At 46.2% G+C, this 14,590-nt stretch overlaps 1 protein-coding gene across 8 annotated transcripts in view; it reads right to left on the bottom strand.

Annotated features, from left to right (window-relative positions):
- LOC120902089 overlaps positions 1–14,590 on the bottom strand; it is a 55,327-nt gene that overhangs the window by 16,998 nt on the left and 23,739 nt on the right. For 7 of the 8 annotated variants that reach the window (XM_040310582.1, XM_040310580.1, XM_040310578.1 and 4 more), the window contains exons 3-5: positions 11,980–14,132; positions 7,701–7,834; positions 7,170–7,317 (exon numbers count right to left, since the gene is read on the bottom strand). In XM_040310582.1, the coding sequence (XP_040166516.1) occupies positions 7,170–7,317; positions 7,701–7,834; positions 11,980–12,382 (685 nt within the window). In that variant the 5' untranslated portion in view covers positions 12,383–14,132. The remainder of the gene's footprint in view (positions 1–7,169; positions 7,318–7,700; positions 7,835–11,979; positions 14,133–14,590) is intronic. The other variant, XM_040310579.1, reaches the window with a different exon arrangement.

The raw sequence follows: 14,590 nt of genomic DNA on the forward strand, positions 1-14,590 counted from the left end.
CCCTCAAAACGCTGTTCGAGATGTATTTCCCCCAGGTCGGCGTCGGGAAGAAAAGCAATTCCAGCGAACCCGCTGTCATCGTTCCCTCGGTTGGATTTTGTGCGAAACAAAAACATTGGTTTTTCTAGGAGATTATTTTGCCAACGATGTTACACCAACGTTCTTATCGCGGCGTCGTTTCCAAGCCACGCCGAAATTGGAATGTGGTCACTGACGGGAAGCCATTTTCTTCGAACACTGCGTGTTGCGGTGGTTCAGCATGTTTGCAAAAGAAAATGCACAACACAACACAGCGGGCAAAAACAACAGCCTTCGTTTGGCTGCCTGTTTGGTGGGTAAAAAGTGTTGTAAAATTATAATAACACGGTATGGATTTATGATTGGATTCGTGACGGGGGGGGGGAGTTCAATGTCGATCGAATCAAACGTGTCGTTGTGGTTGAAGAAGGGCTACTACTAGCAATTTTTGGTTGAAAAATAATGTACGAAAACATAAAAAAATGCTTGAAAAGCTTCCGCCTTTTGCTAAGTGCAGTAGCCGTTTCGGGGGGGAAAATGATACTTACAAACAAAACATACGCATTCGTCTTTGAAGTGCTGTTTTCTCTGTGCCCCATCGCGTAAATATTGTTTTTCAATATAATATTCATTACAGGAATTGAGCCTTCCAACGCTAGAACGTGTACCGCTCGTGCAAGAAAACAATCAGAAACTTTCAAAAGCACATTCGCAAAAGCATTATTCAACCGGGCGGTAGGAAAAGTACCATGCGTCTCCATTCCGTCTTTTTGATGCAGAAAAAGGGAACCTCATCCAGAGTTTTAGCGAGAAAAAGAAACCTCCACTTCAGGCAATCCCACGGGAGCCCTTTCGTGGAATAGGAAGGCTTTGTTAAAGTATACCCCATAGCCCCGCTCGCCAATTGCCGCGTGTATGCAGGACCGCCAAACAACGCGATTCCCAGCTCGCTGCGCGGATTGTGTGATTGTGCGGCAAAATGGCACACGACACATACACACACGGTCTGCGCGAATACGAATGGGAATGGGCAAAAAAACCCGCACCAATTCCCAGCTCGCAGATTTGGGACACTCGGGCACGGCAAATAAACCCTTCGTATGTGTTGTTTTCGCTTCCTGCTTCGCTTTCGCTTCCCTCTTTTTGGCCCTCCAATACCTTCCTGGTAGCGTGGTACTGTGCTAACGATCAAATCAACGATCCCGTATGACTGATGAGGTGCGTTGCAAGCAAGAGGACGACCATCGGTGTGCCCGAGCACAATCTGCTCGTACTAGGTTGCGTGTTGTTCTTTTTTCTGGTTGCTGTACATCTCTAGACATTCGAATGGCTTTGTGCCAAAATTTGTACGCAGCTTCAAGGCGTTTGTGCCGCTCGATGGTTGTTGCGGGAAGGTGGATGAAAGCTTCAAGCGTACTTTTTACACCATGCCACGGGAAAATGTCACCCAAGGGAAATGAGCGGCACCGGTGCTGCTATTTCGTTTTAATTCCATCGCACCGCACTGCTACACGGAATCGTAAGGTGCCTGGCGTTTGTTGCTGCTGGTGTTTGCGGGGCTGTTACAGGGTGTAGAACGGGGCTGTTGCTGGACTTTAGTTCGGGAGTTGGATGTTGGATGAATTATGGGTATAGTTTCGTTGGCTGATTGCCAGCAGGAAAAACGGGGGGAGACATTTGTCAGCGGACAGGAGTGGATTTCGAAACATATTCTGTATCTTTCATCTTCCGGGAAGGCAGGAAGTGAATTCGATTGCGGAGGGAACTATGGCTAAAATTACCCGTAAGAAAGTGTTATGATTTCCTGGGAGGAATATTTTTCCGGGCAAGTGAAAATGGGAGTTCATATTTTGGAGTTGAAAGATGTCTTCAATTAACGCAATGAAATGAGCTTTATGGATATTGCTCATACGACTCATACCTTATAAATGGTAAATGTGACTTAAATCAATTACGACATCAGGCAGAATATGGTTAGGAAGTTTAGTTCCATCCCAAATTCCATTTAATTTAATTTAATTAGATACTTTCAACAAAATAGATCATTAGTGAGAACATTGAAAATAAAGCATAAAATGCAATTTATTGCATACCTTCAGGCGCTTAACAAGACTGAGCGAATTTCTCCATTTATTTCAAATGACATGTTTAAATCAAAGCATTTGCAACAAGAATTACGCAACGCAACTACATGTGTCACATTTACCAATCACTCAAAAATGTCGTTGTTGGTTGTACGTCTTGTTTTCGAGTATTTTGCGCCAAATAAAAACAAATCCTGTTCGCATCCGAATCCCGTAATAAAATTCAAATCATCGCGAAACGAAACGCAGATCCTTCTTAAGCTTTCTCGCTTTAGCTCCGTTGATTTTCCACCCCCTGTTTACCGCTCTTTGTCAAGATTAGCTAAAGGTACTAACGACAGTGTCATCAATCAACTGGTGAAGCTTGTGGTCCCAGTCGCACACGTAGACGACTTCCCGATCGCGGGGCGAAGCACACTGTAAGACGCACCAATCCCTTCGCCAGCCGCTAAGAAAGCTGTCAAATTTACGTACGATTACTAAACCTACCGAATGGTACGCTACATCGTAGTGCGTATGTGTGCGAAAAGGCGCGGGAAGATTTGTCTGCGATGACGAATCCTTTCGCTCCCACTTTTTGCGAATGATTTATCCGAATGATGGATTGCAAAACCGTACAGCCGATGGAACGGCGGTTTTGCCCGGTAAGCGGTTGGTGGTTGCTTCTGTCATTTGGCGTGTGTGAGTTAGAAATGGAGCGAAATCCGCGAGTGCTGGTTTTATTTTGCGGGAGTTTGTCAATAGACCGTGACGCACGGTGGGGCTTCGGGAAGCATTTCAATTCGATTAATTTGCCGCAACATGGTGGAATATTTAATCGATCAACGCGATGCGTTTAGACGGGTTAAAAGGATTGGGCGGTGGCGATGTAATTTGTGGAATTTGCTGTCGATGGTTTTGACATACGTGGTGACAATCTAATGGGGAAAGAGGTTAGAGACGGTGTTGTGCAATTTGAAATTGAACATTATTGATAACGTGCCAGCTTTTAATGGAGTTGTGATAGAAAGCGGTAGTTGTGGCAAAACCGTTTTCACTGGCATTGTGAGCTGTACATTTATGTTGTAGAAAAACGAGAAAATTCCTCAAACTTTTTTCCAACAGCTCATGCAACATTGTTCAATAACCGTCATAACTATGTAGCAGAGTTGGAATGTTTATTGAAAAAAAAGAGCACTTTTTTGCTCTCTGCGTCGCGGAAGTAGTTGCAGACACAAGACGCTGCTCTGTTTTATAACACCTCGGGTGGAATTTCAACAGCAGCTGCAACTGAACCGTTTCACATTTTCCATTTCCCACAGGAAACTTAAGCTGTAAGTTTTGATGTTAAAAAACACACTCACACACACACTGTGCTGTCGAGAGCACTGGGTAAAATAAAACAATACACAAAATGAGAATGTGTTGGGAAAGCGAACCGGAACGAAATAAAAACAAAGTTACGCGTAACGAAGAGGAAGGTTTTAATCCGGTTTGATGCCAGTGGGTTGGCATTTCTTTTTCCTTTTTTACTATTATCCCGTTCAACTTCCGGCTGCTGTTTGATCCAAAACGAAGGGTGAAAATGCTCGCATGCTTTATAAATGCTGTCATTTGTTCTACCGCTTCCCTTGCCCAACTTCGGAGTCGGGGAAAGTTTCGTGTTTTAGGTATTGTTTTCTCCCTTTGCCTAGAATATTTCCGTTTGTTATGTCACCTCTAATGCTTCCGGTCAGCGTTTGTTGTGTTGGATTCTTTGTATTTGGAGCGCAATTTTCGAACTTACCCTGCAAACGAACGATAATCACGATCAAACGCGGCAACGTTTCTTGTGCTGTTGTTCTGCAGCGGAAACCTGTCCTGATCCTGATGGATAGTTTTGTTTTTCTGGTGTCTTGTGCAAATGCAATCCCTGCCAAGAATTTGATATGTCGACAAAACGTGGACCTTTGTAGGAAAAATGGTATCAAGAACTATTTTGCTGAATATTAGCAAGAGAAATAAAATAATGCCGAAAAAATATCATAAATCTTTACGATAATTATTAACGCACCTAACATAACAACTAGACAGAAAATCCAATATTGGGGCCCTTTCCTTTTCAAGTTGGTAGGCTGAAATTTCAGCCTGTCAGCAGTTTGTATTGTATAGCAGTTTTCGAGCAGCTATCTAAGTGGATATAATATACAGGTAGGCTTATCCCAAGGTGTATGCATTTAGAAGGCTGATTTTTATCACTTCTGCTTCTGAAGGAAGATTTTAAGAGTGTTTTGAGTATTCGTCAAGCCTGCAGAAAGCTTGATTGAACAAAAGTTTTCACTCATCCTGTCAAAAAGTGATATTCAAATTTGGTAATAAAAAACATGCTATGAGACCACCTGGACTACATACACTTTGATTGTGAATTCCACCATCTGATCTCTTTCATGCACCTTGGGATAAATGTAAACACCACCTTGTTTTGCTATTTTTCGAGCAGTTACTCGAGCCTAATTCTAGCTTTGAGGCTAGAATAATCTAGACTGAAAAATGTAGGCTAGTTTTATTTGTGGTTTTGTATGGAGTGTATGTATGATTTCAGCCTCCAACTGTCAAACTCCATACAAAAAACTGACTAGAATCGTGAAGGGCCCCATTATTCTATCTACCATTTTTGTCAAACGTCTGTCAAAGTATCTTCAAGTTTCATAAGGGCAAAAGACAAAATGTATTGTCGTGTACATTTTATTTCATTTTTTTACACTAAACTTAAGCATAATATTGAGCTTTTGCATTAGTCTGTACCTTGTTGAATAGTGTGAAATCAATAAGCTACTCTCTATTGTGATGATTTTAGAAAGAAAACACTGGCGTTTTCTTTGATTGTTCTGTAGTTAAAATATAAAAAAAAACACAAAAAGGTAAACATATTTAATCTATAACTGGAATTAAATCTAATTGTCCCTCAATTTTCAATGTTCCCAAGCAAACATGCTCAAGAAAAAAAAGGTATTTCAACCTGAAAAGGTTCAGAGTGCTACAGGAAATAGATAAACATACAAAGACATACGTTTGCATAATAGGCGAGCGATTTACTGTGACACAAATTAGTCGTTACCGAGTGATGTAATTGAATTGCCGCAGAAGTCATTAGCCGAGGCAGCATTATCACGTCGCCCCAAATGATCCTGCCCAGAGTGTCACTCGCAAGCATTGTCACAGATAAAGAGAAATTGAAGCTTAAGCAATGTTCAATCAATCTTCATGCTCTTAGCGTATCGCGCTTTTCCTACGCGCACTCAAGCACGCCCGAGGACATAGAAATAAGTTTGTATTTATTTCAAGTCCATTACAGCCTGCCATCGTGAAGCTTCTTGCGGCTCGCACGCCATTTCACACCCTGCCTTTTGTTTCCGTCACATAATGGCGTTCGGCGAAAGCGATTAGCTGGACTAAAGGTCCAGCAGATGGAAGTCTGGACTGGGGTAAGGGGGTTGCCATGACCACCACCGCCATGTACGGCTTGCTGTTCCCAGCTGTTCACTCCAACACAAACTGAGCGGCGTTCGCGCTGAGCGCTATAAATTAAGTTATAATATTTATTTATGTCTATTTATTACCGAAACGTCCAGCAAATGTGATAGTAAGCAGCGTTTCGCTGGCCAATGCGCCGGTGACGATGGGACCCGTGGCACTATCGTCCACGCTGATTTATGGTACCCACTCGGTACGGTACGTGAGCTACGGTGAGGTATGTTAGTGCAAGTGGGCCAGTGAGTTTTCGTGATGGAAACGTGCACACACTTCCGAGGGCGAGAAACGTGTCCACGGTCGCTCGGTGTGAAGTGTAAAATTCATGAGCAACTTTATCTATTTATTTATTTTTTCACTCCCCAATCCGACGCCTGTAAGTGGCGAGGAACCGTGTGGACAGTAGCACAGAGCGAATGAAAAGTTTTTGAGAGGGGACAAAAAATATGTTGTGCTTGTGCATGGTACTGGAAGAACTTTTCCCAGCCTGAAGCTTGACTCCAGTCTTACAAGGACGACAAAGGGAGGGCGAGTGAACTTTCTCTAATCTGATATTTAAGAGCAGGACAGGACAAAGTGAGGAGGATGAAAAGGGGGGAAAACTATAAGCTACCTAAAGCCAGTTATCATGTTCGGTTTGTGTTTCAGGCAAAGTTTTGCAAAGTCTCGGCTAGACTCGTTGATAGCAAAAAAGTGTATTGTTAGCACCGGAGCACAGATCTCCCTCTCTCTATCTGATTCCGTAGATAATCGCACAATAAGTGGTTGAGCAACTATTGTTTTGAATTTCGGGGAAACCCTATGCACTTTTATTTGCCCATGTGAGGCATTTGAAATGTAAAATTCGTTGGAAAAATTAAGTTAAAATGGAAATGGCGTGCAATTATATTTTACCTCGTGCTAAAATATTAACACACGGTTGCATACCTTTCGGGCGCATTGAAGCAACCGGTGTTGCGTCGTTTTGCCATAAATCAGTCTTTTCCTACGCAACGGACAGGAGGAAAAACATGGCTCTGTAAAATTCGCCCGAGCGAAGCATAAGCCATTCGCATGCAACACCACATATGCCAAATGGAAAATGACTGTTTACTGTTTACCGAAACTGTCCGTTTGACCGGTTACTGGTTTGTGTTACCGGGTTATTTTTGTTTTGTACAGTTCAACATCCCTCTGGCGATCGCAACATTGTAGCCGGAGAGGATCCATCCTCAAAGGAGAACAAATTTTTGAAATAAAAAATGTATGATACATATTTCACTCTACCAAACACTCACGGGCACGGACTGCCAGGTTTGTAACGTTTCCTGCAATTTGTTCACTGTTTGCTACGTGCTTTGCGCGCAGAAGCTTTGCGCTAAATATTTTTCACACACTGTTTGCTGATGCGCAAGCATTCACGAGGGTGCGACGAAAAGGATTGTATTCTGAGCTGGTACCGTAACATGATTCCCGCTTTGTGAGTGGAAGTAAGCAGCAGAAGCAACAGCAGGGAAAGGAATCGGATGGCATTCGAGGAAGGGTTGTTGTTTCTACAACGAACAAAAAATATATCGTATAAATTCGTGCGTTTCTAACCTGCTTCGGTATTCACCTCGTGACCCAGATGGCGTATCGCGTACAGCAGTAGCAACCCGTACGACAGCTGGAAGCCGGTGGTCAGCACGTGGGCCAGGAATGCGACGCCGCACACGATCCAGCCCCAGCCACCATCCGGGTAGAAGTGCTGCGTCGTCCGACGTCCAGGATTGCATGCATTCAGGCGTTTTCGTTCAGGTTCCCCCATCGAACGGTCGGAATGCAGCCCACAGTCGATGTTGATTTTCGCAAAACGGATCATGTATCAGGGGAGGGGGCGAAAAACAGGCGTAAGAAGAAAAGAAAACAGATGAAAATGTATAAAAGCACATTCACGAACAATCGTCGGATCGGTTTTGCTGCTTGATACAAGCGTGTCTTTGTTTTATTTTTATTATTACGGTGACACCGGTGACACCGATTGCGCCGACCCGATGGTGCGTTGATTTTTAAAACACGGACGGAAAGTCAAACGGCATGTCAGTTTAATGCCCGTTCGTACCATCCGGTGCCAGGCAGCCCGGTGCTTACCTGTCGAATTGCGGTCGTATCGACGCCGGCCCGGCGCAGCGCAGGAACGTTCCGGTGCAGGGAGTGAAGCTCACGCTCGAGCAGTGCCGGATATGCCGAGTCTTCCTCATCCAGCAGTCGATTGCGATCGTATCCTGGCAGGAAAGCGAAAAAGAGAGAAAGAAATACAAATCAATGCTGTACGGTTTAATCGATATCGATATAAAAAAAGTGGGGAAATACAAACTGAGGGTATCAAATTTCGATCAAAAATTCATTTACCATGTAGAGAGAGAGAGCGAGCATGCCGTGGCTCGCACCGAAAGATTAAAGCGAATCGCACCGTACGCACTTTTACGGGCGCGTTACGTTGCTTCAGGGAAACACATGCCAACACGTTGTGTATGAGTGTTTTTTGTTGCTCCCTCTCTCTTCCGTGGTTTTGAGCATTCTTTGAGTGAGTTTTTAATATTCTTTTCACGTCAATGCGGTGAAATAGGGAAAATGAAAGCATCCATAGCCAACCTCAGGGAATAGGATGAAATTTTCATACAATCCCGTGTCGCGTGCCTTACAGAGGGTTACGCGGCATGGTGAATATAATTTACAGAAAAGGTTTCAAAAAGCATTTCCCCTTTAAAACGGTAAAAGATGCTTTAATGTTGAATTGATGCAGCACAACAAAAAATACCTTCGGAAAGCCTGCGGATGGGTTTATTTGTTATTTGACATTGTCTTTGTTTTTGTTTTCCTGAACAAAATAACATATTTTTTCATGTTTGCTTTCTCCCATGCGTACAACACACACCCAACCAGAGAGGGATGGTTTAGGCGGCTGATTAATTGCATCATCACAGCGCAATCAACACGTGCTCGATTGCGGGAAAATTAATCATTCACGTTAGCTGTTTCCGATTAGCGGCCCATTGTGCGGGCAATGCTGGGTGGTTTATTAATCATACCACCATAATCACCAACACCTCTTCCGATGAGTGGATGTGGTATGAATGTGGCCAGAATATCAAAAAAAAAAAAAAACAGGGGCTAGATAACCTTATCAGGAAATGATGTGGTGTGTGAATATTACCAGCATGCGCGAATGGTGGAGAAAGTAGGAAACAAACACGGCAATAATCACACGTGCTGTGTGTTACATCGTTTTATAATTATTCTCCCATTTATGTACCATAAATCACAACAAACCATTTGTTTGTTTGTTTGTTTTTTTCAACCACCGTTTTTTTAACCTCAAGGGCAAGCAAGGTGAGCTACAAACAGAACATGGAAGCATCCTAGAGGAGTAGAAGCAGGTTTTAATTTTCAGTACCACTCTCATTTACAGCCCTTTGTTGGTCATGGTAGCACAGTGGCTGGCCATATGCATAAGTTATGATGCGAGCAAGGCACTGGCGGTCCAACGTCGGGGATCGGTCATCGGGGTCGAAATGTTGTTGCGGTTGCACCGAACGCACGAAAGCACCTTGGGAAGTTGTAGCATTTTTAAAACCACAATTTACTCCTAAAGTTAGTGGCCGGTACCGGTGTGCTAGTGTGGCTTCCATCCCAAAACAAGGAGGAATGAAAGTTAGTGGCCGTAAACTGTAAGTTGAAAAGTCACAAAAATCACACACACACACATACATACAAATTAATGTTTTTATTTGTTCTCCTGGTGGTAAAAGTTTGCCCTTTGGGGAGCTTAGTTGGTGGCCTCACCTTGGCCGCAATGTGTTGTGTAATCAGACAACAATTTACAACGAGCTGGCGGTGGTTGGGTTTCACTGTCAAGCAAGCAGAAAATGAGTACTTTTGCGGAGGGAAGTTCTTAATTAGCAGAACTGGACTGATGGTGATGTGCAACAACAAAAAAGGCACATGAGCCCGATGTAAATTTTTGATGCTTTGTTTTAAACCTTCTTGCAAAATCAGACTTCAAAGGAAGAAACGAGTTTCTAGCTACGTTCATAAATTATTCCCCGTTAGTAATTGCGCTACTGTACTGCTTTGTGCTTTGCTCAAAACAAGCTTATTGCACCACTTTGAAGGGCTTCGATGGTGTGAAAAGAGAGGGGAAAAAACTATTAATTTACACTTCACACAAAGCGCCTAAATCAGTGTGTGCCCGCGGCCCGGCCCCAGGTTCAACTGTAACTGAAGCGCGCTAGAAGTGCACACAAAGACTAATTTATCATTCCGCCAACGTGTTGTGGCAGCTCGCGGGTACAAACCTGCAGTATCGCTTCAATTTGCATGAGAATGCTCGGCGGTTCCCCCCGATTGCTCCAAAGCCCAAACTCTCCCTCGTTTGGTGTGCGCATATTTTGGAAAGCATTTCACCGCACGTGGCCATACACTCGCACACACCCATACTCTCAGTACACATAATTGAGCGCTTTGTTATGAACTCAAACGTCAACGACTGGCGTCGTCATACCGCATCGCGTGCAACTTTATGGATCGTTGGAATTGAAATTGCTCTGCCAGAAAAGCCGGTTAGGGAGGAATCTCCATATTCCGCGCTGCGGATAGGTAAGCGCTCAATGAAATAGCATCCTAGACTAGAGCCACATACGCACACAGACACACAGAGGTCTCGGTATGAGAACTAGTGTGACATTTGTGCGACGCTTTGTCTTTTTTCGACGGTCCTGGCAGGGCGGGGGAGACAGGACACCTTCAAATGTGGTGTGAAATATGTCCACACATACTATCACACACGCTGTCTCACATTCCGACTGTGACTGTCTATGATGGGGCATATTTTCGGTGGGTGGTAGCGGTGGCGAACCCAGTAGCCGTGAAATAAACCCATACCCTTCCCTCAGACCACATAAATTTAATCCAATAGCGCTATATTTACGGCGCCACCGTCACCATTCCGTGGCAGACGAGCAGCGTCGGGGGACGGCAATTTAAAGCTTTCACCTGGAGCGCGAGAGATTGTGCGCGAGCTTTTTCCAAATTTACCCAAACGCCAGCGCGCCGCTTTTATGCAGCATCACCGAGAGTGTCCCCGGGGTGCCTCCCCGGGACGAGGGATATTAATTACCGACGCCGTCATTACCGAACGCGGCTGCACCGTCAGCAAACGGTCAGCACGGGTGCTTAGGAATTCATACTCGGTTTGCGCTGGAATCTGTGGGCTTCATGGCACGTGGTGTTGGGTTTTTTTTACGACGCTCAGTCCGATGAGAAATTAGAACATCAACCCTATCATTATCTTCACAATGAATCGGTCTGCACCATCCTCGGTCAGAAAGTGCCCAATGCCAACTGGACGGTGGAGTCGGGAGAATGGATGAAATTCCCGAGCATGACGCGCTGAAGCCGTGCAAGGATTCGTTGGCTCACGATATTATCATTATCTAAGTAGAGCCTCCAGGGAGAGTAGATTCAGTCAAACAATGACAGTATGACGATGATCTTTTGCTTTAGGATAGTAATACCAGTACCTTCAATTACTTTGAATGGCTAATGGGGTCTTTGTTGGCACATAGACACACACACACAGAGAAAAGCAATTCTTACAAGCATGTCTTTTGCAACGTTAGTCTCCATTTCCTATCATGTTCTTCAAATATCCTTTATGCGACACAAGATGACGCGCTGCTATCTGTGCAATATGCTATCCTTCTGTGGTACCGGAACTGGAAAGAAAACATTCTAAATGAAATACATGTTTGACTGCACAATCACCCCAACCGATGCTGTACCGTTTCCATTCAATTGCAAAACCCCCATAGCTGGCAAATTTCCCTCCGAGCTAGCTGAGGAGCTATTTGTACGGCATAATCCCAGAATGGGCCATCGCTACATTCTCCATCGCTTGGTGGTTTTGGTTTTCATTTCAATAACGGGAAGCAAATTAATTATTCATGAGAGACATCAGCATCGTCCTCGGTGCAAACATCAGGACATCGGTCGGCGTGTTGCGTGCTCGTATTCTTTTCCTATGCTTTCTCCTGGTAGCTGTGCGTCCAAGACGAACGTCCAATTTAATTTCATTCCTCGGTTTTAATCATATTACGCAAATAAAAGGACTGCAATGCTGAGTTTAGCGAAGACCGTTCGAGCACGGACAAAAACATTGGCCGGCTTTGGGCGTGTTAACTTGAGCTCCGTTAAGACGCAATCTTGTAGACGGATCTACAGGGAGCTGCTGTTTGACAGGCAAAATTTATTGAAGTAAAGCTTCAATAGAGCCTCTCAACGCGGCCCTACAGCCAGGACATTTCTCGAAACAAGCAACAAGCTGCAAAAACAGCCTCAGAGCGTGTAGTGTGTACAATAAAATACCTACCGGGATACGTTCCGTTGCCCGCACCGGACGCTACCGTTGCCGTAACGCCCGCCGTATGCAGGTGTCCCGAGCTGGCCGCCATGTGGTTCCGCTCGAGCGTTCCTCCCCCGCCACGGTGCGCACGGGGCAGTGTCCCACTCCCGACCGACCCGCTGCCAAGCGTTCCCGTCCCACTGGCCAGATGGGGATGCGATCGGTTTAGCGTCGAGTTGGCGGAAGCCATCGAGAACCGACACCGTTGACATCCGTTCCGAACCGGCGGTGGCAGTGGGGGCGGTGCCGGTGGTGGTGACGCCGATAGGGCCGGCGAGTCGGCGTTCGGATCGTCGTCCAGGTCGTCGTCATCGTGTAGCGGATCGTCCGAGCCGAGCCGTGGCTTACCGTCACCGACGAGCCCGAGCATTGCTTCATCCACCTGCGACTCGGCGTGCTGCTGGGAGGGTCGGGTCGCTGTCGTGGAACTGTTGCCGGCCGTCTGCTGGTTGGTCGGTTGGGTCGGAGGCGACGGTATCTGCACACCGACGGCAACGGTGGACGGTGTGCGGGAGACGTGTGGCAGATGATGGTTGGATGTGTTGCTACGGCAACGGGGCAGTGAGGAGTAGCCGAACGGGTACGGTGGCGGAACGGGCGCGGTGCTGCCGGTGGTCGCAAACGAAACGCTCGGTGCGTTGCGGATCGAGGACCGACGCCGGTTGAGCGTGGAGGGTGCGGAAGAGTGCAGTGTCTGCGAGGTGGAGTAGAAGTAGCCGAGCGCACTCGACGACAGACAGGTGCAGGTGAGGTTGATGTTGTTGTTGCAGTAGTAGCAATCGTTCTTCTTCGCCGACTGAAACGAACTGGTGGTGTTGGTGTTGTTGGTGGGCAGCTTCGGTAGGGACTGTTGTGTGTAGGTGTGGTGTTGTGGTTTCTGCTGCTGCTGATGCTGCTGTCGGTAGCTGTAGTGTCATGGAAGTGTCATCGATTGCTGGGGAAACGGGGCAATGCCGGAGCTTGGTCGGCCGGCGAACGGATGGGACGTGGAGGACAGCGATGACTGCTGGGGTAGGTTCGGGTAGCTGCGGTACAGACACTGTGTTCCACTCAAATTAGCTAGTGGTGCCGTCGATGCCGTCGGATAGTTCGGATACATCTTCACACCCCGCCTGCTGGATAGATTAACGGACAGGTTCGGTGCACTACGGGCGTGAATTTGGATGAACCAGTGGTCTTCTGCCAGGTGATGTAGTTGGCCCTACTTACTACGATCTGCGACTACACTCAACAGTTGCGCCCGGCGTTTGACGCGTTTGACAGCTGTAGCTCAGAAACACACGATCAGGGCTCAGAAGAACTTTGGAGTAGTACGGGTACGGTAAGTGCACAGCTGCTCTATCACAGACTCAGGCGTCCCACAGACTGCAGACAGCTCGCTGTTGTTGTTGTTGTTGATGAAGATGATGCCCGCGGTGATACCCTTCGTCAACTCCATGATCCGCTCGAAATTGCTCGCGCGACTAGTACATTGGCCCGCATGCGGTCAGTCGTCACCTCTTGCCCTGCCCTGCACTGACGGAAGATGGCGCCGGATAACTACCGTCAGGACCTTCACTCGTTACGACATCCACCGATGGGTACCATTTGTTGATTCGCGCACCCTAATGCAATGCTGCCAAACGATCTTCCTATTTGCATAATGGTGCGTAGTGCTCGCCTGCAGCAAGTTCAATCTAGCAGGGGGTCGGGAAATTCAATCAGTAAGCTGGCGGAGTTATGAGCCGTCTCCTCGTAAGCGTGTTTCGACTGGTCGTGTGTCAATTCTGACGTGGCATGTGGCGCGTGTCTTGTGGTTCTTGTGTTTTATTTTTATTTTTATGTCGCGCTACTGGTACCGAGCTACTTCAGTCTTCAGGCACACAAAAACATACACACTCGCAACGAAAGGAGTATCTTACATCTCAGTCTGGTCGTAAAGTCCATCCGTTTTAACGGGGTCTCCTCTTTTGTGGAGTCACTTTCTCTTCTTCGGTGGAAGGAAGTACGATGATGTATGACGTGCAGTGTGTAATATGTTGGCACTAAAATTCTATCACAACTTTAGAATCGCTGCAGCGCGTTGCATGTCCTTCGATGTTCGGAGCGCGAGACGCCTCAGCCAAAAGCGAGATGATCTGCTGCAACAAGAAGTAATCGAAAGGGAAAAAGAAACAAGAAGAAAGAAAAACACTTATAAGTGACTGTCGTTTTGTGCAGCTGCGAAGAAAAAAGGTGAATTTTAGATTGTGGAATTGGTCGGTTTGGACACGGACCGGCTTGGCACACACACACATGGGCAGGCCCGGCAAAAAAAAGAAGCAATCTAGTAATTTATGGCAGAATAAATTTTGCTTAATGCGACAGCGACAACGGGAGAACATGGGATTTTGATAATTTAATACACACATCCAGTCGGAACAGGGCGAGTTGGGAAGTCACACTGAAGTCAGCAAAACAATACGCCGAAGCTGGGACGGTAGAAAAGAGACAAAATAAAAGTCACAAGCTGCCGCCCGCGGGGGGTCAGTCAGGCATTCGCACATCCTGGGGTAGACGCGGTGCGACGATGGGTTACGAAATTCGCAAACCATTGCAA

The sequence above is a fragment of the Anopheles arabiensis genome, chromosome 3, assembly GCF_016920715.1.
Source record: "Anopheles arabiensis isolate DONGOLA chromosome 3, AaraD3, whole genome shotgun sequence".
In the NCBI taxonomy this organism is placed as follows: Eukaryota; Metazoa; Arthropoda; class Insecta; order Diptera; family Culicidae; genus Anopheles; species Anopheles arabiensis.